This window comes from Neocloeon triangulifer, unplaced genomic scaffold (genome assembly GCF_031216515.1).
Source record: "Neocloeon triangulifer isolate White Clay Creek 2 clone unplaced genomic scaffold, ASM3121651v1 ptg000002l, whole genome shotgun sequence".
Taxonomy (NCBI): Eukaryota; Metazoa; Arthropoda; class Insecta; order Ephemeroptera; family Baetidae; genus Neocloeon; species Neocloeon triangulifer.
In genome coordinates, this window is record NW_026775545.1 from 6,298,677 (window position 1) to 6,324,690 (window position 26,014).

Genomic DNA, 26,014 nt, shown 5'->3' on the forward strand with positions numbered 1-26,014 from the left:
GTACAAAATAATTTTGCAACTTTTAGCTCGCTTAAATATGTAAAAAAATCGTATTGATTTAGGGAATAATTTTAACTATTATTGTCGCAGTTATAATTGAAGGGTCGAAAGGTTTCATTAACATATATAAAAACTTCATAACAAAAATTTACATTGCAATTTATAACAGGTTATTTTCATTTTCAATGCGAAGTCAGGTAGAGAATAAGATTTATCTATGATAATATAATGTTTACCTCGGGCATTGTGGATATATTAATTATTAATTATTATTATTTTATTGAAAAAATAAAATAAAATTCATAAGTTTATTAAACAATAAAATGAGGATAGTAAAATAAATAGTTTTTAATACAAATTTAAAACATTTTAATAATGATTTGAGAAACCAGCTAGTATTTTATGTTTGGGGATTCATTTAAATAATTGTTTTAAAACATACTATTTGCAATTATAATTAGAGTAGAAGTTAATTAATAGTGATTAATAGATAGTTAGATTTTCAATCGTTCATTTTTTTAATGTGTAACTGACGTATTTTAGTAAAGATAATGCCGGTGATACGTATACAAAAATAAACGTCACTCTAAGGTATAAAATTTCAAACTGTGAAGTCAAAATTTAAATTATATAAAAGTGAAAAACTGCGGAGGATCGTCTCTTTGATACTGGAAGTTTTATCACAGTCTGTGCTAGTAAATTGTTTTTTTTAAGCAGATTTTTTTTGCAATGCTAATATTTGGTATTAACAATTGGGGAAAAAACAATGGTGCAGAAGTGATATAATTCTTAGCAAATTTAGTTTAAAAATTGGTTGGAAAATCAGCAAGTGGAGGGGGTCGGCGGCGGTTTCGGCGGGTGCGTGCCGACAGGTGGAGTGCGTCGGCGCGCGGGTTCATTGATTCGGTGCGGATGAATGGAAGGAGCGGTCCGCCCCTGGCGCGGAGTGGACTCGCCCAGTCATTCATGAGGTGGGTGCAGTAGTATCGCTCAGGCAGTCAGAGAGTTGAACGCGCGCCATGCTGCCACTGATGCTGCTGCTGGTGTCGGGGGCCGGGGTCGCCGCCTCCCGCCTCCCCATGCTCCTCCAGCCCCCGGCCGACGACCACCACACCAACGCTCGCGTCTTCTTCCAAGTCGGGGTGAGTTCTCGGGGCCTTCGCAGCCCCAATTCCCGCAAGTCCCCCCGCAAGAGCCACTTGTCGCGCTTTCGCGCTCGGCGCGCCTCATCATCTGGAGAGGATGCGCGCACCTTGGTCCTCTCTCTCTCTTTCTTTCTGCTCCGGTCCAGCGCGCCAAACTGCCGCCTCCTCACGCCGACCAGGGAATTCTCTTCGCGATTTGCGAAACGGCAACGCAATTTTCTCACAGCTTTGCTTGTTTCCGGTACAACTCCGGAGGCAAATCTTGTTTCAAAGAAGCAAACAAGTTTAAAAAATACAAGTCTCTCAATTTTGTGATGCAAATTGTGGGAAAAAGATTTAAATGTGCGTCTGAAATTAAAATTTTTTATTTCTGTTGGAAGTAAGTTTTATAGCGCTGAAGTAATTAATATTGGAAGGTTTAAGAAAGTTTTGCTTTATTTGAAAATGGCAAATTATTGGCCTGCTTTTTATTATGAAACTCCACAAATGCGAGCTAACTTTATTATTAAAAAAAGTTGCTGGTCTTAATGCGGGTGTTTATTTTTAAATTCCTCTTAATGCATAACAACGGTTAATTTTCACATTCTGCTGGTATTTGATAATGCTAAAAAATAACAAAAACAAGCATTTTTACGCAAATAAATTTAAAAGCTCAGGTTTTATTTTTAAACCAAGACAACAATTATTTGTTTCGGTCTGATATTTCTAGGTTGACGCATGATAGCATACCTTAATCCCTAAAATGTATTTAATTTATTAAATAACTTGCGAAGTATTTTTTTTAACAATTGAAGTTTCTAATTAATTATTTCCCCTTTCAAGTGGCTTCTTCGGGATTCTAATGGAAAAAAATGAAATAGAAATGAATGATTATTTTCATAAAAATTTGCAGCAAATTTTAATGCCAAGATTTTAATAACAGAAATTGATTGCCAAAAATTTTAATTGAACTTAGCAAACTACAAATTTTTGTTGAGAAAAGTTTAAAGTATGGGCCTAACCTGGTGGAGAATACATGAAAAAAAAAACGCATTTGACATCATGAGGTGTATGGGGTCTACTGATGGTTCTTTTACAAACATATTATTGTGGTTTCCTTTATATTAATCTTACCTAAACATTAAAGAGGAATAATTTCCATGAAAAAATACAGTAAAATTAAAATTGCCTTAGCATGGATATGCACGAGATAAAAGACTGCAGATCGTCTTTTGCATTCAGTTGCCCAATTAAATTTTTAACAAAGTTTCAATTTTGTCATAAATCTATCTTGATTGTTCACTTTCAAATTTTATGAACCCTTATGAATAACTTTATAGATGTCCAAAATTCATTATTATATAAATTAAAAAAAAAAATAATAATATAATTTGAACAATTTTTATTGGAAAACATGCAAAATTTTAATATTTTTCTTTGGAAATTTAACTTTTCTTCTGCGCGAGATGATTCGATTTGAAATTCTTTAGTAACAACCGCCGTGTGCTGCCCACATAAGGAAGGGGACGATGAAAGAGAAAAAACCGTTGGAGGAAAATTCGCGATTGCTCCAGAGAGCGCCGCTTATATATGTTTTTGCGTTTGTCGTCTGTTTTGTTTGGGCTGCACACAATAATATCCAACGTTGGGGCAGCAGGTGGGGTGGGGTGGGTGCCGCCCCCGCGGGGGCCTGTCTCGTTCCCACGGGTCGCGCCAGCTGCTGCGTGTGCCAGCAACACACCTGCCTTCTCACGCTACCTGCTCACTCGAAATCTTAAATCACACCCCAGCCATTCATTCGGGCTAATGCAGTCTTCCGCCCACTTGCCCGCGTTGCTCGCATGTCTGCCCCAACTGCTATTTATTATTACCATCTCTCGCCACGCTGTTTGCTCCACATTTTCCAGCATCAATGCACCCTCTGTTCGCGCGCCTATTTATTTGTCCTGCCTGATGCCATATATCAGATATTAGGCTGCACTTTTATTTCCGATAAACTCAGATTGATAGTTTTTTATTCATCCACAACTTTCGATTCCCTTTTATTTTTACAGCAAATTTTTTAAGGGATATCAATGATTGCAATTGAATAATCTATAAATTGTAAATAGTGGATGGAATTAAAAAAAATCATTGAAAAAAACCAAATTTTAATTCAAGCATAATATCAATTTTTTTCTGTAAAGAAGCGATCATATGAGAGAGAAATAAAAAGTTCATTTTTTCCATTCATTCTTACTTTAGTTTTTTTTTCATTTAAATTTCGTTCCGGACACTGTGATTTTGGGAACTTTTTGTCCCCTGAACTCAGTGTCTCGCTTGTGCCGCTGCTGGAACAAAACTTATGGTGGAGTCGCTCTTTGCTGTAGCCGTGGTCGCGAGTGCCGTTCGTTGAATGGGTTGAGCTGTGATTGTTTTTGTGTTTGTTTTCTCAATGGCGTGTTTGCTTTTTTTCTGCTTCCTGCTCTGGATTTTTTTGTGAGAGAGCGCTTGGCCAGCTCGCTCGCTCGTTCGATCTCCAGCCACCTGTTTTCCTCCGGCCTGCTCCTCCTCCTCCAGCTTCTCTCTCATCTCTTCCTTTCCTGCTGCACAAAAAGCGTGCAGCATCAATCACACACACATCTCGCGCGCAGCCATTCACCATCGCCAGGCCCCTTTCCATCCGAATACATTATGCTTTTTCCTCTGTATTACGCGTACTTTTTATTCATTTGCTGCTTGCATTTTGTCCTTCTCCATCCGGTCGCTCTACAAAGTGTTGAGTCGAGGAGTTTATTCAAGCAGGGTTCACGGCTCCGCGCGAGTTTCCGTTAAGATTCTACTCCAGATCAGCAGAGAGAACTGGAGCTTGTGGAGGATGCGTTTAAAATACAATTTAAAAATTTAAAAATCAGGTTTTTCTTTTAATTTAAATTTAAATATATATTATTTTTTTCTCCATATTATTGGTCAGAAATTGGGTTTATGATTAAAATTTCCTCTTCTCATAAAATGAATTGGCTTCTTAAATTATAACCAATAACAGAGCAATTTTTTTTTTTTTTTAAATCACGACTTAATTTTATCAAATTGTTAAAATTACTTAAAAGACACAAAAAACGCAGAATTCAAAACGGTCAAGTTAAAAAGTTCTTCACTTCTTAGAATTGTTAATTTATAACAAATATGCCTTCCCTTTTTAAAAAGTGAAGGCCAGGCACAATCCGATTGAATGAGCAATAATATTCCATTGATTTGCCAGAGAAGCTAAATTGGCAGCGAAATTGCCGATCGTTGCCTCTTTAAATTGGCCGTATATGCAGGTGGAAACGCCGTGATTGCCGAGTCTGCTCTTTTGGGCCGAACAGCAGAATTGCGTAATTATAACACAACAGCAGCGCAGTCGCCAGCGCACTTCCTTGTAAAAATAACCTGCTCGTCATCAAGAGCAACTTTACTGCCAACGCTCTTTTAGCCGCACTCGAAAGGAAAAACGGAATAGAGAAATTTTTCGCGTCCTGCATCCGGCGCAAACGAGACATATAACAAACTCTTTGCTTGTTTCTTGTCAGCCGGCGTCTGCATTTTATATATTATATTTTGTCGTGAAATGTATAAAAACAAAACGCGTATACACAGCAGGCAGGAAATGCTGCGGCGCGTGTAATTAGCAGATCGCGAAATAATAAATAATAATAATTGTTGCGAACAACTGATGTGTCTGCCGCGTGCAGTACCTTGCACTCCGGAAATTTGATGGTGAGAGAACAAAATTTTTCTTCTCAACATCCGCATTCTACACACATTTTTTTTTTTATAAAATAAATATATTTGCTGATCTTTAAAAAAATTAAATCAATTGAAAGATTCAAAAAATATTTACACTGCTTAAGAAATTAATCTTTAGCTCCGATTAAATTTAAAATTTAAATGCATTTTTTAAATCAATTTTTCTATTTCTCACAAAATATACATTTTTGAATCATGATAAGCATTTGACTTTGATGTATTAAAGAAATTCAAAGGAAATTTTGACCCTTTCAGAGATGCAGCAGTCTCTCTTTTTGTATTCCCAAACCGATTACTACATTCTCAATCTCGAGAGCACTCTTCAACAGCACTCCTTGAATAGTATAGCCGGCCGTCACACGTACACGGTTTCAAGAAGAAAAGGATGCGATAGAAGAGAGTGTGGATGTGTGTGTTACATAAAAAGACCGCGCGCGTTTTTCTCAACGGGGCACACACATAAGAAGAAGCAGAAGAATGCCTGGCCGCTCTTCATTCCATTGTGAAATAATACAAAGTGCGCGGCGTCCTATTCCAGTTTCTCTTTCGAGATCTCTGCGCGCGCGGATTTTTTCTTCCTTTATTATTATTATTATTATTTATCTGCTCTCTCGCAACACAACCGATGGTTAAAAGAGCATTTTATTTCAAATGCGTCGTAGCCAGAAAGGTGACTCAGTCTGCGAAAAATTGCGCGTTAAAATATATAATAGGCGAAGGAAAACAAATATTTAAAAAATCGTATAGCTCCGGTCAAGAGAGAGAAAGAAAAGATTGAACCGAGATAGCTCGTGGAGAACAAGGAAAGGGTTGAAATATATAAAAACAAAACTGGTTTTTTGCCTAAACCCACAAAGGTCCGGGTTAGGCCCAGGTGTGGAATATAAAAAGGGAGCCCCTAATAAATAATTGCAGGGAGAAATCAATACCAGCAGCAGCCTCTTTTATTTTATGACCATTTTTTTCATTCTATTTCGGCCAAAGTTTAGGTCTCTCCGTATGTAATTATAAACGCATCAGACCGTTTTTTTTATATTCTACTACAATTTGGGCGGAGGAGAACGAAACAACGGTTCCCTTAAAACATATCGATGATCTCGGCCTGCCGGACAAACAAAATAAAATACAAAATTTCCGTTTGGCGAGCGCGAGATGGGCTGTTCGATAGCGCGCCCGTTCAAGACTGGGAGCGTGGCTGCCGAGGGAATATGGCAAGACGGGCCGCGCCCTCGGCTTTGGTCACAACAAGGAGTGCCCTCACTCACAGTCAGCCTATAAATATTACCGAGCAGCAGTCCATTGAGCTGCAGTGCTTTTGTTTTCATTGACGGGCGCGGCGCGCGCGAGGTCAAGCCGCGGCAGCCGCGACGTGGATCCTCAAGAGAAGCTCTCAATGGGCCCGTCACTCACTACAGCTCGCGGCCAGGGTTGCTCAACCCCGCGAACGAATGAATGAATGGGTGGATTTTGTCAAAGCGGCTTTGACTTGGAAGACGGCCTTGGCTCGGTCGTTCCGGACGCTGCTGGAATTTCCTCGAAACGCAGGAAAAATGCTGCACGCGTCGATGGTATCGCGCGTCAAAAGTTTTTTTCTTTGAATCTGTGCTTGATTTTTCGTCTTGAAAGTGACGGATCGTCAAAACACGGATTTTGAGCAGTAAAGTGGGATCAGGTTAAAATGGCTTAAAAATCAAACTTGAACTTAAGCTGCACTATCAGTTATTGTATTTAAGTCGACCAAAAATCTCACTTGTCTCATTTAAAAGCACCCCTTTCAAAGAATACAATAAAATCTATGAAAACGCGTGTTAAAGATATATTTATTTTCCGCAAATAAATGTTAACAAAAAGTATAACTAAAATAAATATATTTTGGGAGGGAAATAATGAATTGTTGGATGAAACTCCACCACCATTGCTTAAAATTTACCAAAACTTGCGATTTATCAGACTCCATACACAGCAGTAAATAGTTTATTGGAATTGAATTGATTATGGCAATTTTTAAATAACTTTTGACCAAATCAGGATTTGATAAAAAGTTAATAATTATTGCACATTCAATATAGACGCATCAGCTTGAACAATATTAAACAATACAATATTTTTTGTTTAATTAGAGATCATCTTAATTGCTATACTGAGATTTTGCTTAAAATATTTAATTTCAAGCTTATTTAGTTATAGTGAGCTGGTAGTGTCACAATTTTCTTGAAAGAAAGTTAATAATTGTTTGTCCAATCGATTTCCAATTATTAGCCTCTTCATTTAATTTTACTAAGAAAGCTATAATAAAGATTTTATGTAAACAATATAATTCAATACTGACTCCATTTTTATTAAACAAATAGGAGTAAAAATGAAGTTGATTTAATTAAGCTATTAACACTTACACCAAACTCAAATTTAAGAATTTCTATGAACCAGAGCCAAATATGGAACTCTAAAACGACTTTCTTCCTGATATGCATTGTCAAAGTCCAGAAAACTCGAGAAAACGTGGAATCAAAAAGCAATTTCCTTCGCATTAAGTCTCGAAAAGGCGGCCGGCCGGCCAGTCGGGCATGCACTTAATTTGCCCCCCAGGATCCGGCATTAAAAGTAGCATGAGCGAGAGTCCGTTCGCCGCGTCCGTCCGTCTCTAAACTAAATTGCCTCTCAATGGCCAGCGTACAAAAAGAGCGGAAACGACCGATCAGACTCCTTTACAGGCAAATGCATTAAACGCTCGCGACGAGCCCTATCTCTCTCCTTAACTGACCGAGTCAGCAGTCGCTGTAACCCGCGAGAAGGAAACCCGAGCCGCCAGCCACCAGCCGGTCCAGCCGCAAACCACGTGCTCACCACAGCAGCCTCCAAAAAACGGCTCCGGTTTCCCAACCAGCTCTTTAATATATATGCAGCAGTATTTTCTTTTCGGACACCCCTGCTCGTGGCCGGTCAAACCGCGCCGACCGCCGGGCGAATTTATCTCTGGCCCGTTTGACTAACCTCTTGTTTTGACGTAGACACACAGCACTCAAGGTTTGAGGCGACGTGTCTGTCACCACAACCCGAGATCCACCGAGATCTTTAAAATTAAATCGAGAACTTGCGTTAGTCAATAATATAAACCCGAAGCGTCAAAAAATTATTTTAATTGATTTACAAAGATTTTAATTTTGAATTTTCTGGTTTGATTTCAGAGCAAAGAGGAGGATCTGCCGGAATGCGGTCCGTGGGCTGTCTGCAGTAAAGTTGACCTCTACGACTCTCCTTGGGTGGAGAAGCAGTGCAGGTGTCCGTCGTCGTCATGCTCTTCGTCACTGGACGCTTCGGACGGACACACTGTTACTGACAAAACGCGACTTTTCAAGGTAATTTTCATTTTTTTTTAATTTTTTGCTTTTAATTAATATTTATTATAAATATTTGTTTTACGAAAGACAATTTTAATTTATAATAGAAGAAAACAGCAATCTAATTTTTCCTGCGTAATTTCAGTTATGCGAGCCAACGAAAAAATTGCCCAAGTGCCGCTTCTTCCGCGACTACACGTGGACGTTGCGAACGTCGCCAGACAACATAACCGAGCAGGTGATGCACTGCCACTGTCCCAAGTCTTCTGTGGCCTATTTGGTCAAGAGGCAAACGTACCAGACGCCACAAGGCCTAGGATATCAATACTCTTTCGCCTGCTCGCCTCAGAGTGTAAGTTTTCAAGATTTCTCTCCTAAAGAGTCAAGTTACACATATATATATAAAAATAGAGGGAAAATTTATGTGTTGACAAATTAATTATAAAAAACCTGAACACCTGCAAGAGCTCATGTAACCTGAATTTATAACCGATCATAAATTATATCAATTAAAAGAAAGTGAAAACTTGACTTTTAAATTTAAATTTTATTTTTCCTTGACTAATTTCTCAATTGAAATTTGCAGAGGTTACGCTGCCAACGCAAGGAGCCCTGTCGACTTTTCACGGTTCGAAAGCGGCCGGAGGTGGACGAGGTGAACCTGAACTCACTGTGCCAGTGCCCACACGGCCACCACTGCCCCAGGCACCACCGAGAGGCGGGCGTCATTGCTGGCAAGAGCTACACAGAGGAGGCCATCCGCACCTACAGTGGCTACTGCGTGCCCTCGTGACCCCAGGCATCCCCAGGGCGAACCTGATGGTGACCCTGAGGGTGAGCCTGCCGCCACAGCGTACCTGACCTAGTACAAACGGGGCCCCCATGTGATTGCCATAGCCTCAGGTGTAAAATCTACTATACCTTCCGGGGGTGGGCGTTAGTGAATTTCCTTCCGTCTTCCGAATGAGTTTTTTTTTTAAATATTAATTAACGAATTCGATCATTTTTGCATTTTTGTAGGTTAATATATATTCCATTGTAGAAAGAAATCGTGTAAATTTATTTGTCTACTTATCTTTGTTTTGTTAAATTTTAAATTATGTGTCCACCCCTGAACAAACTGTGTATGTACATATTGCCTGTTCGAGTTTGTGTACATAGACTGTAGCTGAAAATGTATTTTGCTAAGACTCATGTGCTATACTTGATAATTTTTACTAAATTGACATTTGTACAAAAATTAATTTTTTCTTTCATTTCTATTTTCCTATAAAAATGAACAACACAATAACTGATTATGACTGAAAATTAAATAAATTGAAGACTTCAAAAAAAGGATTTGATGACACGAAGCCGGACAAGTGCACCGAGGCTGTTGCAGCCATTTGAGTGCTACCTGAGATCATGAGTTTGCCCGGCTGTTTGAGCATCAGGTGTTGTTACTCTTTCTTCTATGACTCATGCATCTCAGGTCCATTCCTTCTTCACCAGCTTCACTTCATTTCGCTTGGCCAAGGCACCGAATGAGTGAGTGAATGACAAGTTGAAGAGGAAAATAAAGCGGGATGGGTCAACGACCGTCCCTCAGGAGCGGTCAATCGAGGCCTGCGAGGGTGCCGCACCCGACCCTGGCAACAGGTGGCGCTGACTAACGCAGCAATACCCTGAGAACAGTTCTAGAAACGCGAGAGATGGCGCCAAGGTGTACTCTCTCAGTCAGGTAAAATTAATGCAGAGTATGCAATTTTTAATTTTGAAAATATTAAAACGAAAAATATGAGATGTTTGTTTTTCAAATACGACATTTTTGTTATTTTGATTACTTTTTTTAATGTTCTTAAAAAATAATTTAACAATTTAATTACGTTGAAAATTCCAAGTTATAATTTATTTTAGTTCCATTCAATTTCCTTTTGAGAACCAGATTAATAGTTTTGTATTACTATTGTCGTTCTAATGAAGTAAAATAAGATAATTACTTTTACACCGTTGATTTTAATGAATGAGATTTTTATAAATATATTTTTTTAATAAAAATTTTATTAAGCATCCAGGCAAAAAATTCATTTCAGTTATAGAACTATTTAGAATTTGATAAAAAAAAATCGATAATTTTTTTGTTTTTAATTATCCGCTGAGTGGCCTCGGTGAGAATAGAAACAAAACGGATACTCTGTTACGAGCTAAAGAATTTGCCAGCACGAAAGCCAATGTTCACACTCAATTGTATAGATCCACTCTGACCATTGTCATTTATTTCCAAGTCAGGCAGAACTACAGCTTTTTAGACAGAAGATTGCATCCGTGAGAGCTTTAAATACAATCGATCACAGTCCAAAGTAAAAAAGTTCGAGTGGCAATTTTCCCGTAGAATGAATTTGTGCATGTCCACGTCTGAATGCGAGTCAGGGAAGAGTGAAATTTGCGCCATTTTTTGTAGATTTATTTCAATATAAAATGCGGATAAAAGATGTGAAATGAATAATTTCCGTAAAAAATAATCCCGTTTACTGTGTGATTTTTTACAAAGGCATTTTCACGGATCTCTGATATTGTTTTCTAATGTTTTAAAAAGTGGTCAGAGCTCTATTAAATATATTCCAAAGATTCAATTTACAACGGAATGGGCATTTGCTCGCCTGTCTGGAAATTATTATTTAATGTTTAATGGAATCGTTAGGCGAGTTTAAACGTAACACCGTGGAAAACAAATCCTCTTGTTTGTGCAAAACTTAACGCTCGGCGGAGCATTTTTTTTTCTTCTTTAATTGAATCGTCTGATAACGCACCTTGAGATGCATCCGTTTGGTCAAAGTAGCTTTTGCGGCAAAAGTGGGTCTTTAATTGAAAAGGCTGCGGGGGTCGGGCCAGGGTGTGACGAATCGATTTTGGACCGCCGCCTTGTGGTCATACGGCACACTTAGCTCTCTAATTAACAAAACACACGTAAACAAAGCAAGACGTACACAATGGCCCTCTGCAAAAAATAATAAAGAGCGTCACTCGCCAAAACTGGTGAAACAAAAATGCGTCCAGCTCTCTTCATGTCCTCTTTGTTCTTTCTTTTTGCTTTTAATATACAATGAAGAAAGAAAGAACAAGAGACAAACAACGCGAAGAGAAACGGCACTCGGCATTCTTGGACGAATTCCACTGGGTGCAAATAAAAATGAGTGATTGCATTCCGATATACGCGTTCATTGTGCTGATCGGCCGCCAGCAAAGTGCACACGCGAACGAATGTTTTCCAACCCTTTCTCTCAATCTTTCAAGCATTAAAAGCAAATTAAGTGTGCCGTTTATCTCCTGAGCACACACGTCTTCACTTAATTGGGGTCAAATAATAGTCTTTTCAATTATTTCAGAATGAATGCTATTTTTTTAAGCAGATATTTTACAGAAAATTACAAAACTATTATGCAGTTTAATATTTACATCTTACATCATTGATCAACTTCTATTTTAATTTCATTAAAGAATTTAATTAATTATTACTATTAATTTATTTTTATTCTGTTTTATAAAAGTATTTTTATTTTGAAGGTTATAATTCATCTTTTACAATTATTATTATTAAACTTAATTTTTAAATCCATAAAAAAGTATAAATCATTTATAATAATATACAGCTTTGATAGATTAAAATATAAATGTATACATTTCTGCTAAAAAATCTACATATTGTGCATGTTTCTTTAAATTTAAATTATATTCAATGCAAACAATAAAATATCAAGAATAAACTAATTACATATGAAAACAAATTTTTATGATAACCAATTCATGACGCAGAAGCTGAGCAAGAATAATTGATTATTATTTAATTTATATTTTATACCATTGAGAGTCTGTTTTAATTGGTGAACTCATACAAAAAATTATTAACTATAATAATTTTTTAAAGAAAGATATATGATTGGAAAAACAAGCCAATTTTCAATTGTCAAGCAAATTAAAATGATTTAATTGGTCAGTATTCATGCAACGCCAATAGAATAATTATTAGAAACTTCCAACTCTGATGTTGACTGATAGATTCCCATCGTACGGTTTTTAAATTCCAATCTGCATTTTCCGCATTTCAGCAAGATCTGATGAATGAATGATCATTGAAGCAAGTACTGTGCGTGTTCTTTATACAGAATCAGCATCGTACATAATTAAGCTAAATAATCACGGTCCGTAAGTATGCTTACTGTAAAAAATCAATCAGGTGCAGTCAGTGTGGAAACAGTTTTTTCCAACTCTGCGGATAAGCAAGGCGATAAAATGAGAAGAACAAATCTACATCAAAACATGTTTTGAACGATCAAAAGTTCAGGCCTAATCAGTTCAACTAATCGTCCGTTTTAAATTTAATAACAATTTTTTTCTTATGATGTTTTCGTTACGCATGTTAAATTAGACCAACTTGGATACTTCACGAATTCTGCAGACCATAAATTAATTTTTGCTTTCGATGTTTGTTTGCGCAAAGAGAAGTGTTAGTTCATGATACACGGCGCATGAATAATGCATCTGCCGCGATGGCCCACATGCTCGGCAATTTCACCCGTTTGCCTCTCTTTTTTCATTTATTTCTGCGCGCAACTTTCGTTTTTGGTTTTATCAGCTCGTGAAAGAGGATAATAATTTGGAGCGCGTACAGTGGCAATAGAAATTTCAGCCAATTTGATAACAAATTGCGACGAGCGAGTTGAATGGGAAAATAAGAGTCGTCGAACGAAAGCTGGTTGAAAGTTGCTTGTGCGCGGAATTGTAACGAAGAGGAAAGGATGCGCACAGCTGCGGCTCATTGTTGACGCCAGAATACAGGAAAGAAGCAGATGGGGCAATAAATGAAGGAAAATCAAATGCGAAAATTTAAAAAAAGTAAAAACAAAAAAAGCTAAGAATAAAGCTTAAATATAGATGAGTTCTTTTTATTCAATATGAGATAAAAAAAATTAAATATATCACATCCTAGTTTTTTCACACAGAATCCTTTTTTTATTACTCTCATAAAATAAATAAATATCAACTGAAAGAGTGATATATTTAAATTGCCTAGTTATATACAAAAAAAATTCAGATTTTAATTGTTGAAAATTAATAATTTTCATATTCGATTCAAATGTATACAAAATAAAAAAATTAATTTGTTATTTTTTAATACCTTTCAATGTTTTTATCAATTTTTTTTTTTTGTTTAATTGAAGATGAAAGTTGCAAAAAAATTAAATCCCCTTTACTGTCTTTGTACAAATTTTGGCATTAGACCAAAAAGGAAAAGTAGTTTGGAACTTTAGATGTGAAATGATTGAAATGAAATGTAACTGACTTTCTTTGTTCCAAGCAATTTTATGGCCACAGCCGTGCGCAGAATAGAAAAAAAAACAGCCAACTCAAATGCAAGGTTTTTGAGTGGGAATTGTGTTTCATGTAAATCCGCGTTTAGTGAGAAAAATCGCGGGTTGGTTCTCACGACCCGGTTCTAATCAAGCAAATCAATTACATTCAAGTTCGGCAGCTACCGTGATGAAAATTGCCGGCGGCACTCTTGACAGAAAAAAGTGGCATGTGGGCGTGTGCTGAGTAGCTGCTGATATTCATTGATCAAAAAATTACTCCATTAAACTTTTAAAGTTAAGGTGGTAACAATTAATTGTAAATTTCTTTGGTTGAAAAATTCAAAATCTGTAAATTTTACGTAAAACTCAAATACTGAATTCCAAAATAATGTGTGAAGATTTTTTTTCAAATTGTTGCATTTAACACCAAAAGAAAAACATTTGTTTGGAGGGGAAGGAGAATTTTCAAAATTTTTGTTACAACATAAAATCAGTCTCAATAATTAGTTGAAATTTAAAATGATGAAATAAATTTGTAATTTTTACTCCGTTGCTAATTTTTTTTAGCTGTCGAAGGATATTATTTTCAAAGTGAAATTTAATGGCTTGAATTGGGTTTAAAAGTGTCAAAATTTTAACAATCAAACTGACACATTTAACTTCAGTCATTTAGCACGACGGTTGCTTGCACCCAAAGAGAAATTTGATATATCTCTAGAGCACAGTTGATATGCAAAGCTATCTTATTTGTATGGCGAGTAATTGTGCTGGTACCAGGATTGAGCACTCCGTTTTTTTGTGCGACCGAAATTTGAGATGCATGTGTATGTAGTGTGTTATTTTCCTATAACTGGATGGGCCAGCATGAAAAATATTTTCTCGCTCTTGTAAATGCAAGAGGCGGGTCATTCTCACAAGTGTTGTTTTTATTACACGTGAGACGCAAAAATCACGACTAGCTTTTTTTTTTTATCAAGCGTCTCTTCTCTTTTTATTGTCTTTGGAGAGGCGAGTCGTGATTTTATGAAAACCGATTCATTGAATTTTCACGTCTTAATTTTCGAATTTCGCTTCGGGGGCGACGAATAATGAAGTAAATACTACATGAGAGCGTGAAATTCGGGTCGGTGCGAAGTGCCACGTTTTCGGATTAATTTGAACTGCACGACTGACACAGAATGTTGGGCAGCAAATTTTTACAAACAGGTTCATGTAGATCAAATTAACTAGATTAAAAAAAAAATGAAAATTGTCCCTAAATATTTGTAAATGTATTTTACAAGCCAGATTTTAATATAACATAATAAGAATATTTATCCAGAAACTTATTTCCTTATTCGCTGAAAAATTCTTTTACCTTAATTTTGTAAATATCCTTCCCTAAGGTATACACGGTAGAATCCAAATAATGAGGATTACTTTGATTTTATATTTTATTGTTTTTTAATCAAACATTTTTTTCCAAATTTTGTACAAAAAAAAATAAGTTGAAATCGGAATTTTTAATTTACAGTGTAAATGTCGGAGGGAAAATTCAGGTCAAAGAAACAAAATTTTAAATAAAAAAGACCCATTGCGCATGGCCTATAAAACTAATGGAGAGTTCCAAGTAGCAATCAAAACAAAGGAAATTTTCCAAGCGTCACTCTTTGCCTTTCGTCATATATAATTTACGCCTCATTTTTCCACTCGTTTGTCATCACGTTTGTGGTGATTTGTTGTCTTTTCGTTCGGCTTGAACTTTTTTCGCCGCCCAACGTGTGCGACTGAACTCTGTCGGATGCTCTTTTTTGCGCGCCGTGTGCTGTCGTCCTTGCGTTTTACGCTTAACTGTACCGCACGCTTTTTTGCCTGCTTACATACTGCGCTCGCTCTCTGCATTCAACAAACCCACACAAGCTCCGATAATGGCCAATTAACCTAATAAGCCCGGGAACTGTATGAACAGACTCGAGCCGGACGAGCGACGCATAAAAATCATTTATTCATCATCCATCCATATGATAAACACACACGTCTCATTTCGCCCGTTGTCGTTTCCGTGATGAACGAGATTTAACTTTTTGCACCGTCGCTCGTTATTATTATTTATTGTGTTTCGATGTTTGTTAGTTATTCGCATCCTGTTCAGTTTTCAATAGAGTTCTGATTATAGAAAGTAATCAAGACAATTAATAAACCAATTTTTTTAAAATAATTTTATACAAATTGTGATTGAAGGTTTCTAATGCAATTAATATTCCGTTTGGCAGAATAATTAATAAAAATCTGTGCCAAAAGATTAATGGTAATATTTATTAAAGGGAATTATTCTCAACTTTAATTTTGTTGTGTAATTGCTGCAACCTGCAGAACAATAATGTACAGAAAAAAACTTACTGTTTGCGTTGTTTTATTGTGCAAATTAATACTTAAATTTTACATTGAAAAAAGCAACCAACTGTTTGGAGGAAAATATTGAATTGATGGACTAAGATGCACTCCACTAGCACAGAAGATTATGTTAAAACTTATAAAATTAAAAATAGCCTCTTGACCAAAGCGGGATCCGTTTTAATTTTGTTGCCACCGATTCTGATTCCATTTTCCATCACTTTGTGCATTTTTCTTGAATTTTAATAATAATATACAAAAATTAATTTCGCATTTCTATGAATCGCGAATTTTATCTAAAATCTGGTCTCCTTCCCACGCTGCAAGTCATTACTTTGCCATCAGGTCACTGGTCACTCTCCGTTATACACAAAATTCACTCTACTCTACTGTAAGTTATTATTATTATTTCACATCAGACGAAACTAACAAGCGCAATTTCAGGTTGACGTTTTAATGAAAATAGAGAACTACTTTTTGCTCTTTTATTCTCTCAAGACGATATATTGTATTTTATTTACTTTTGTCACCTCAACGGGCCACTTAGCAATCTTGAGAGGCGAAATGCATTATTGCTGTTATGAAACTGCACTTCCTTGAGACGGCAACTCTTTCAATAAAACAGAGGGAGTTGGGTTTCCTCACCTGCTCGGTGAATGGCGTGACACGTGGTAAATTGGTGAGAAAATGAAGGAAAATCGAGCTGATTGTCGCGCCTTTCAAGCGTAATTATTCATTCATTAAGCGACTCGAATTTCTTTTTTCCAGAGGAATGTGGCGTTTCTTCCCACGAACTGGGAGTGCAGATGCTGCCAGAGAGCACTCTTCTGCGCGGATATGATGTACACGAAAATATGTACCACGTGCATATATGTTTAGGCACGCTCGTCGGGAGAGCGACGGACAGCTGGCAGATAAGAGCTACAATGCGATGCTCATTTGAGATGCGGCTGCTTTGCGTAATGGAGCGTGATTTGCATAACGATCCTCCTCGCCTCTATTAAACTCGACTGAATGACCTGCTAGAAAATCCTAGGCAAGTTTTTTGCCCTTGGACCTCTTATTTTTTAACCACTTGTATGTATCACGAATTTCAATGCGACAAAAATGGCAAATTTAATAAAAATAAATAAATACACTTCCCGTTGGTTTATTTATCCCATTAAATAACAGTTCAATTCTGTCAATGAAGATAATAATAAAGCAAGGCAAAGAAAAATCAAGTTACATGGGGTTTATAAAATTTTTGTTTGTTTTCGAATTAAAAAAAATTATTGCTGGCAAATGAGTTGCTTTGATACGCAAAAAAAAGGTTGAAATTGGTAAAAAGAAAAGTGAAAAAGGGATCCACTTCTTTGAAAACGAGAGAATATTTACAATGTAAAAAAATTGTAAACTGAAAAAAATTGTTTGATTTTGTTTCTCAAAATCCTTTAAAACCATTAAAAATCCGATTCATTATAAATTTCTAATGTGAAAAATTACAAACTAAATGTTAAATTGTAGTGCTGGCTTATGCGTCTCTTATCTTTTTAACAAAATAGTTCTGAAAACTGATTAGCTTGAGTTGTTTCATTTTAAGTAATTGTAATTGGTACAACAAAGCAGATTCAAACAAGCGAAAGATATAAATATGAGTGCGTCACCACGCCTATCGCACATTTCAAAATGCTGTTGGGAACATTCAAGCTTGCAATATTAGCAGCGGCGTTGTGCAAAGTTGGATTTGCAGCAGGTCCCAAACTATACAAACAATCGCCAAAAAATTTGGACATTAAGGTAAATACCAATTTAATAACACGAAAATTATTCAAAATTAGTTTGAAAAATTACAAACAAGAAATTAGTTTATTATATTTCCTCAAAATTTTAAAAAAAAATATTTAGTTTTCAAGCTGAGCAAGAAAAAAATTATTAACGGAATAATTTCTTTTACTAACAGAGCTACACAGATTCTTGCATATTTAAAAATCTGAACAACCTTAATGACGGTTACAACGTTAACCTACGGATGTCAGCAGCCAGGACCACCTATGCGGACAACAAAGGGAAAATCATCCAATTGGTCTTGACCAGATACTGTTGGGACAACTTAGTGAGTTGTCAGTATTGCCCCACCGACAAAGTATGTTTTGAGATTTTTACTAGATAAATGAGTTTGATAATGAGAAACGAATATTTTCAGTTGGGGGAATGTTTGCCTGGTTCTATCAAAGATTTTGAAAGCAATTTATATGAAGTAGTTTTGCCCATTGAAGCTAAGAATGGCCTAAAAATGATGGCCAAAATCAGGCGGTACGACAATGGAGAACTCATTGAAGGTGTCGGCTACTTCGGCAAACCAAAACTGAAGAAGAAGCCCGAATTTAAGTCCAATGGAAGCACTTATTACTCTGCAAGTAAAGGTGCGACAGGACAGTCTGACACCGCTAAAGACCCTGTCACCACTCAAGATCAAGAGCAAAAATCTCAAATGTTTTCTATGTCCTCCAAACCCGATACTATTACTATTACTCCTCGCCCTCACCCAGCAAAGGGGGCTGTAGTTTACGTAGTAAAAGAAACCTAGATTTAAATAGGTATTAAAGCTTATTGTGAATTAATAAATTTTTAGCTTCACAGTTCTTTTTTGCTATTTTGTTTATCAGACTTAATAACAGCATGTCAAAGAGGAAGTTTAAAAGCAGCTCTGATATTCGCTTACGAGTTACTTTAGAGCTCAAGGAAAAGTTTAAAAATAGCCTGATGAATGTTTTAAAACCATAAACAGACCTTCTTAAGCAAACCTACACACAATTTATCAGATCACGTTTCAAAAGATTAGCGAAAAAAATCTCAGTTTGAAACCATGGCAAAGACAGTGTGTTTCACGTTTGAAGTTTTGATGCTTCTGCTCGTCAGTATAAATTTTTGTGACGCTGTTCGAAATTGCTTCCGACAAAAACTGCGCAAGGAACAGCGAACCCAGGACATCACCGTAAGCAATATTAAGTTTTGATTGCACTATCGATCAATGCGTACTGTAGCAAATAAATGCAACACTTGCAGGCTATGCAGCAAAGCTGCACGTTTCTAAATTTCGATGACCCAGCGGGCAGTCAAAAACTTGGCGCTCAACTCACAGTCAACAGGATCGTGTTCTTGAATGGAAGGGGTAAAGTCAAGGAGGTGTATCTGGAAAAATTTTTCCGTGGTGACGACTCCATAGTTTATTATTACGCTTCGGGAAACAAAGTAATTTGAGATTCTAATACACAATTAAAGGCCCTCACCAGTGATTAAATTTATTTTTTGATTCAAAAGAACACCAAATATCGTGTCGGATATCAAAATTGTGGTCAAAAACTTTGCACCTTGAGGGACTAAACCACTAAATTAGACAAAATAAGCCGGTTACTACTTTTAGACATTAATCTACTCTTCCCTCAAGGTCCTTTGGGAAAATTAGAGCCATCAATTTGCCCCTGTCTCAACCTGTACGAATGCTTCCCTCAATTGCGATTTTGATGTCACCTATGAATTTTATTCTTCTTTTGAATTCAACAATAAAAATAATTACTGAAGAAGATGCCCTTTAATGTGAATGTATAATTATAAAATATCATTTTTAGTCCGATGTGCACAAGAGATTCCGAGCGGACCCTCCTGAGTATGCTGAAGTATTGGATGACGCTAGTGTGTCCCTGAATGCAACGTACGGTGGAAGAATGGAAGTTAGGGCCAGCGTTTATTTTTCTGATGAAGACAAAGTTGTGGATGCCATTTGCGTATTAGAGAAGCCAAGGAGAAGGAGAAAACACAATTTATTAAATGACGATACCAACAGATAACAGTAAATAACAGTAAATGTTTAATTTGGTCCATTAAATAAGAAGATTATGCTGGAAAATATCTGCATTTTTATTTTTTGCATGATTGCTCCTTGTTTAAATTTCTTGAATAATATTCAAGTCGTAATCCTTTAGATAAAAGAGAGAGAAAAATATTATCAAAAACACACATTTATCAAACACCTGCTGTTTTAAATTGATAAAAATTAATACTAATATAGTTGCACTTCTATTTATTAGTTTTCTTAGCCCCATACAATGAGAAGGATGTTCAAAGCTCAGCTGTGGTTTGTGATCTTTTTTGTAATTGATTTTGCCTCTTCCAAAGAAAGTTTAAAATTTCAATCGGTAAAAACAAGTGGACGTCCAATAAGGGTAAAGTTGCGAGATTTTGATTAAACCAATTTAATATTTTTGAATTTTTAGGCTCTCTCGGAGTATTGCCAAATCAAGAATTTTGAAAATCCCAAGGAAGGAGAACAAGTTGCATCATTAATTTCACTCCAAAGAACAGTCTTCACGGACGAAGATGGGGTCGTTCAAGAGGTGGTGATCAACCAGTGGACCTCAAGTCCTTGCGCGACTCTGCACTATTTGGAAAATGACTCGGTTTGTAAAATTGTTCCTTTTCTTTTGTTGCACAAAAATTCTATAAAAAAAATTAACTTTTTCAATACAGAGATCAACGATGGGGACGAAAATCTCAACACTGTCTCTAAAAAACGGCGACAACATTGTGAGCAAGAAATTTGGCGGTAGGGCAGAGTTCAAGGTCAACGTTTGTCTGCTGGAAAAACCTGGGTCCACCATAGAAGGCATGTGCATTTTTGACAAGCCGCGATACAAGAGGAAAAACGCTTACTATTACTACCCTGACCGCCCCTGTTGTTCCAACATGTATGCTAAATGTGCTAATCCTGCCATCTGCAATTACTGTATTGCAAAATGATTTGAATTGTAAGATAAAAAAAGTTTGACTTTATAAAAAAAATCATTTTAATTTCATTTTCTATTCTGTTTAAATTTTGGTATGAATATATAAATGAACTTGATTATTTACTACACAATTACTTCAATAAAATTTACGCTGATGCACACTGGGTTGAAAAAACTTATAAAATTAAATGACAATGATAATAAGATTTAAAAAGGTTGTGCAAAATTTCTGAATATAATTTAAATATTTATAGATTACTTTGTTATAATATTATGTAATTTTTGTTTTACTTTTCTTTGTATTCTTTTTTAACACAGAACAGCCTTTGAGAAAAAATTAAATTAATTACTTAGCAAACGATAATTTAAAGATCAATTTAATGCAATTAAGGATGTTCAGCAGAAAATGTTTTTGTTTTGCTGTTTGAGATATGATATCCTGCTTTGCAAAAAGAGGCCAAGCAAGCAAGTGCAAGTAACTCATATAATAATCATAAATGCAAAATGAGCGCAGTTGCAATGATGGATTGCATAAAAGACGAGGAGGAAACAAACGCACACACGCATCTCTCTTTCTCTTTTCAACCCAATTGCACGAAATGCACTTAACCTGTTGCCGACCGCCGTTTTATAAAAGTGTTTTCTGCTATGTGGGTTAACTAACCAGCTGACCGCCGTGTCTTACACGCAGCAGTACATCGCATTCGATAAGAGTAAAAAATCTTCACATAAATCAGGTGCGCGTCAATTTGCAGCGAGTGCGCGCGCGACTGCATTCGCCATCATTTTTCTCGCGGTGATAGGGCTGCAGGTGCACTAGGAATCGAGCAAAGGTCATTATCGGCGCGACGGATCTCATGCTGATGAATAGAATAAATTATTATCGGGTAGACAGGTGCACATACTCCATTTATTTTTGCATCTCTCTCGCTGCAATAACTGGGTTATTATTATGCGCTCGTTATTTTAATTTTTATTTTTACAGCCGAGGCGGAGGCGGGATTTTCTTTTCTCTGCCGATGCGATTTTATGCATCCGTGAGAGGTTAAGAATAATTTATTCCGGCGTAACTGTTATCGATGATAAAACCAATGAATGTGCCGCGGAAATCATTTTCTCAATCATTAATTTTTTATTTGCAAAAAAGCTTATAACCGTAATTCTGCAAATTATATTTAATGAAGGAATAACTCATTGTCAGAAATATTTTCAGTGATAAAAATGAGTTGGGGCAATATCTGAAATTTAAAGTGAAAAAATTTGGTTGCCAAACAAAAGGGGGCTCTGTTACCAGGTCGTCTCATTTTCGAGATAAAACAATAACAGGAGAAATTTAAAAATTTAAAATGTTGAAATAATTATAATTATTTAATTTCGCACCTTTTTGTTCAAGAATTCAATGTATCAGTGTATGACTACCTAATATTGTTTTACTTACAATGAAAATTTTTCTAACAATTTTGAAAAATGCAACACCTAAGAACAATGAAAATAATTTTTATAATTCGATAATATATGGAATTGGATAATTATTAATGATGATTGAATGTAAAAGGAATCCTCCAGGACTTAAATTTAGTAAAATATAATTAGAGTAATTTGGAGAATATACTCAACATGATTTAACACATAAAAGTATTCAAATATGTAAATTATACACAAAATTTTAAATGAAAAAAGCAAAAGAATATACCTTGGGGACAAATGCATTTATCGCATGGATATCACAATTTAGTATGCAATCGGATTTCAATTTGATTATCTTTCATAAAATAAAAATGCTTGGACACAACTTTTTGTTTAAGGTCTTACAATTTTTAAATAACACGTTATATGCGACTCTTAATTAAAGTGTAATTATTAAAAATTTATAGTAATAATTTATTGTTTGCAACATAATTTTTAGCTTCTAATATAAGATAAACAAAGTCCATGAAGATGAAGCGCCGGTGCTCCATATTTGCCAGGACGAGCTGCAGTGATTTATTAATCACGCGCTCAGCAACACTCCTCGATGTCTTGCGTTGTGATCCGGCTTGTAGGAGGAAGTATAGAATAAAATAAATAAATATACCTACGTGAGAGCATTAATTCGAACCGTGCGAGAGGATGCATACATTACACAAGCATCTCACAAAACGCGTGCATGCATTCTTGACCTGCCCCACATGCAACTGGACCGTGTCCGTTGCTTCTTCTGCCAGCTTAATTAATTATGAAATAAATTATTTCTGTAAAAATAGCCTTGCCGGAGTCTGGGAATAAATTGACCGAGCACGTCACTGGACACCAGTTAATCAAATTCTGACATCTTCATGAAGTTCAAGTCTGACGGGGATCAATTTCTCATGAGGATAAATTTAAAATATGATTAATATCCGCGCTTTGGAAACATGATTGAGCACTGATGTTAATAATTGACTTTAAAAGTTTAACTTAACTTTATTGTTAGAAAATCAGAAAAATACATTGTAATTTAGTAACGATTAGGATCAATATCAGTTAGGTGATTTTTAGCATTTTATTTATTATTTTTTTTAATTCCAATCAAGTATTTATGTGATTACAAAAATATTTCATCATTTAAAATAAAAAGGGTTTCAAGTAAAGAGCTAACCCATGAATTAAATCCAGCAAGTTTTTTTTTACAATTCAACCAGTAAAGACCAGTTTTGAAACAACCTTGTCCATTACGGCAATGACGAATCCTCGCCTCGAGTGATGCTTTCAATTATTATTGCACGCACTACCGCGAAATTATCCTCTGGTGCGATCTCTTAGTTAGCCAAAGCGGCTTGTGTTTGTATAAATAACAAGTGATTTTATTCCCGGCGCTCGCGGCCTAGCGAGGGCAGCAAATGCGCTCAAACGGCGATTACACTGATTAGACCATAAATCAATCTTCGTTCGGGCCGACGTTTAAATTAATACAAAATATGCAAATCGCACGCTGATTAACGCTGAGAAAAAGAGTGCGCCGTCGATTGTCCGAGAAAGAGAAATGTACTGAGACACTAACTTATTGTTAAATGTCGCACCGCTCTGCCATATTAGCATACAATTACAACAGCTAATTGCATCTGGCATGTAAACTGGTGCTCGCGGTGCAATTGTAAGTGCGAGGGAATAATTATTTTCTAGCACGCCAGTGGTTATTATTTTCCCTATCTAAATTATCTTGAAGACGTTTCATTAAATAAAGCAGCGCTAGTACGATTAAATCACATGAATTTTAAATTCTTAAAAAATAGCCTATTATAGGGTAAGCAGAAAAAAACACAAGTTGCTTCTATGAATAAATAAATGATATCCAAATGACATTTCTTTGATTTTTGTTTTTAATTTTCAAATTTTAGTGTAACATATTTTTAAATATAATTTAAGCTTTCAACAGAAACATGAGATTTTATTAATGCTCATGGACACATTAATTAGCTTGAGAATTAGTGGGGCTAATTAAGACGTATTTGGAGATAAATATACTAATTTGAAACACGCATTTTAATCTTTAGCTTTAATTAAAACGTGGTAAAATGCTCTCATTCAAGAAAGCCTGGTATGGACTGCAGCAAATTAAAAAAAATTATCTGTGCTATTTTTTGAAGTACGTTTAAAGAGTATTATAAATAATTATTTAATAACTTCTATATAACGGGCCATAAATGGGCAATATTGACAATATTATATTGTGTAGATTTTAATGTAAAGTTGTGCAAATTTTAAATGACAATTTATTAATAGAAAAATAGACGATATTTTATTTCATAATAATCAATTTTGGCCCATTTTTTCCTATTTTGAATAAAACGTTTAGCATAATCAATTATATTTAAAATAATATCTTTTCAAGAATATTTCAGTAAAAGGAAGTACATTTGAGATTTTATAAAATACTGTGAAGCACTATTGCAGGAAATTTAAAAAAAAAATAACAATAATAATAATAAAACAAGCAAACGAAAACACTTGAATATTTGCACCCGGAGCGGTGACCTCTTTGAAGCAAACAGAAAAAGCAGCAAATGCTAATTCAGAGAGGCAGAAAATCGAACCGTATGCCCTGGCCGTAAAAACGAGCGACATGCTGACATGGTTGGCTCTTTGTCGCCGTCCTTTTTGCAACGACGGCCGCCTTTTGAGGCCTTTCGCAGCGACACGGATGGCGTCATGCGAGTGAAAAAGAACGCATTATTCATATTGGCGCGCTCATCAGACGCGTTTGTGCCATAATGCCCTGCTTAATGCCGGGCATTTATTGTCCCGCCAAGAAATTGAATCGGCACAAAAAGGGTCCCGTTGCAGCGCAAACAGACGGACCTAATCCGCATGGATCGTCCTGTGCGAATTAGCGGCGTGATGTCAACGAATATTTGCATACAAAAACGGCCAGATTTCTTTTCATTTTGTTATTATAATGTGTTTGCACACCTACGCGGGGCCGAAACGTGCCCCATCATGGGCTTGTGCCTAATTATGACTTAAAAACTCTTTCTTTGGTTAAGCCTCTCGAGGGCCGGATTGAGTTCCGCCACAGTTTGTTTTGAGATCGTGACCTCGCAAAAATTACGCGACTCAATCTACCATGGATGGAAAGAATAATGGAGGTGCGCAAATAATTTAAATCTTTCAATGCTGACGTGACCCGGGATGAAGGAACTAAATTCATTGTTTGACTTGGAGAGAGCAAAACAAGTCGGTCAAAACGCCATATAAATGTAATGAGCCAGGATCAGATTTCATTTAAAATAATTTAAGATGAGTGAGAATAAATTATGAATGCAAACGAATATTAAAATTTAAAAATTCATGCGTTTCAGGAAATGTAAATGCCAAATACAATATATATGAAACTAAATACTTAACATGTAACATATTTTAGTTTAAATTATGTGTAGAAAAATGAGACAAATTAATAATTTATGCTGATAATAATTATTACGATAATCTTAACATGCACATAAGAGGAGTGCTGAGGTGTCATTTAGCTTGTGTTATTCTTAAAGAAAAGCACACCCAAAACTCTTAGGCTCGTCGCAGCACTAGTTAGTGCTGTGGCTGCACTAATAGTGCAGTGACGAGCCCACATAAGAGCAGCCACAGCACTAACTAGTGCAGCGACGAGCCTAAGTTTTCTGAGTGCATGATTATTGCAATATTTTATAGAAAATAGATTCAAAATTACAATTAGTATACTGCAGGCTCATATTCAACAATATACAAAATAACAAGTAATATCAGAATAAAGATTGCTAAAATATAAATAAAAAATTAAAACAAATATATAGAATTATAATTTTAAAAGAAAATGAAAATTA

At 35.9% G+C, this 26,014-nt stretch overlaps 4 protein-coding genes across 6 annotated transcripts in view; 3 read left to right on the forward strand and 1 right to left on the reverse strand.

The window, feature by feature from the left end:
- Positions 1-26,014, reverse strand: part of LOC132205247 (elongation factor-like GTPase 1) — a 69,139-nt gene that overhangs the window by 5,790 nt on the left and 37,335 nt on the right. The window lies entirely within an intron of this gene.
- LOC132204794 (protein giant-lens) lies at positions 981-9,474 on the forward strand. The gene is made up of 4 exons (XM_059633567.1): positions 981-1,142; positions 8,078-8,248; positions 8,376-8,582; positions 8,817-9,474. The coding sequence occupies exons 1-4, from the start codon at positions 1,020-1,022 to the stop codon at positions 9,021-9,023; spliced, it is 708 nt and encodes a 235-aa protein (XP_059489550.1). The 5' UTR covers positions 981-1,019; the 3' UTR covers positions 9,024-9,474.
- Positions 17,566-18,557, forward strand: LOC132205054 (uncharacterized). Its single transcript, XM_059633894.1, has 3 exons — positions 17,566-17,712; positions 17,876-18,058; positions 18,119-18,557. The coding sequence occupies exons 1-3, from the start codon at positions 17,602-17,604 to the stop codon at positions 18,500-18,502; spliced, it is 678 nt and encodes a 225-aa protein (XP_059489877.1). The 5' UTR covers positions 17,566-17,601; the 3' UTR covers positions 18,503-18,557.
- Positions 19,984-20,756, forward strand: LOC132205055 (uncharacterized). The gene is made up of 3 exons (XM_059633895.1): positions 19,984-20,138; positions 20,190-20,372; positions 20,443-20,756. The coding sequence occupies exons 1-3, from the start codon at positions 20,022-20,024 to the stop codon at positions 20,710-20,712; spliced, it is 570 nt and encodes a 189-aa protein (XP_059489878.1). The 5' UTR covers positions 19,984-20,021; the 3' UTR covers positions 20,713-20,756.

What these genes read in the sequence shown, in the direction of transcription:
- LOC132205054 (XM_059633894.1), top strand. Translation starts at nt 17,602, where the DNA reads ATGCTGTTGGGAACATTCAAGCTTGCAATATTAGCAGCGGCGTTGTGC. An exon ending in CAAAAAATTTGGACATTAAG is followed by an intron (nt 17,713 to 17,875) that starts GTAAATACCAAT and finishes TTTTACTAACAG; the next exon opens with AGCTACACAGATTCTTGCAT. An exon ending in AGTATTGCCCCACCGACAAA is followed by an intron (nt 18,059 to 18,118) that starts GTATGTTTTGAG and finishes GAATATTTTCAG; the next exon opens with TTGGGGGAATGTTTGCCTGG.
- LOC132205055 (XM_059633895.1), top strand. Translation starts at nt 20,022, where the DNA reads ATGAGAAGGATGTTCAAAGCTCAGCTGTGGTTTGTGATCTTTTTTGTA. An exon ending in CAAGTGGACGTCCAATAAGG is followed by an intron (nt 20,139 to 20,189) that starts GTAAAGTTGCGA and finishes TTGAATTTTTAG; the next exon opens with GCTCTCTCGGAGTATTGCCA. An exon ending in ACTATTTGGAAAATGACTCG is followed by an intron (nt 20,373 to 20,442) that starts GTTTGTAAAATT and finishes TTTTCAATACAG; the next exon opens with AGATCAACGATGGGGACGAA.
- LOC132204794 (XM_059633567.1), top strand. Translation starts at nt 1,020, where the DNA reads ATGCTGCCACTGATGCTGCTGCTGGTGTCGGGGGCCGGGGTCGCCGCC. An exon ending in GCGTCTTCTTCCAAGTCGGG is followed by an intron (nt 1,143 to 8,077) that starts GTGAGTTCTCGG and finishes GTTTGATTTCAG; the next exon opens with AGCAAAGAGGAGGATCTGCC. An exon ending in TCGCCTGCTCGCCTCAGAGT is followed by an intron (nt 8,583 to 8,816) that starts GTAAGTTTTCAA and finishes TGAAATTTGCAG; the next exon opens with AGGTTACGCTGCCAACGCAA.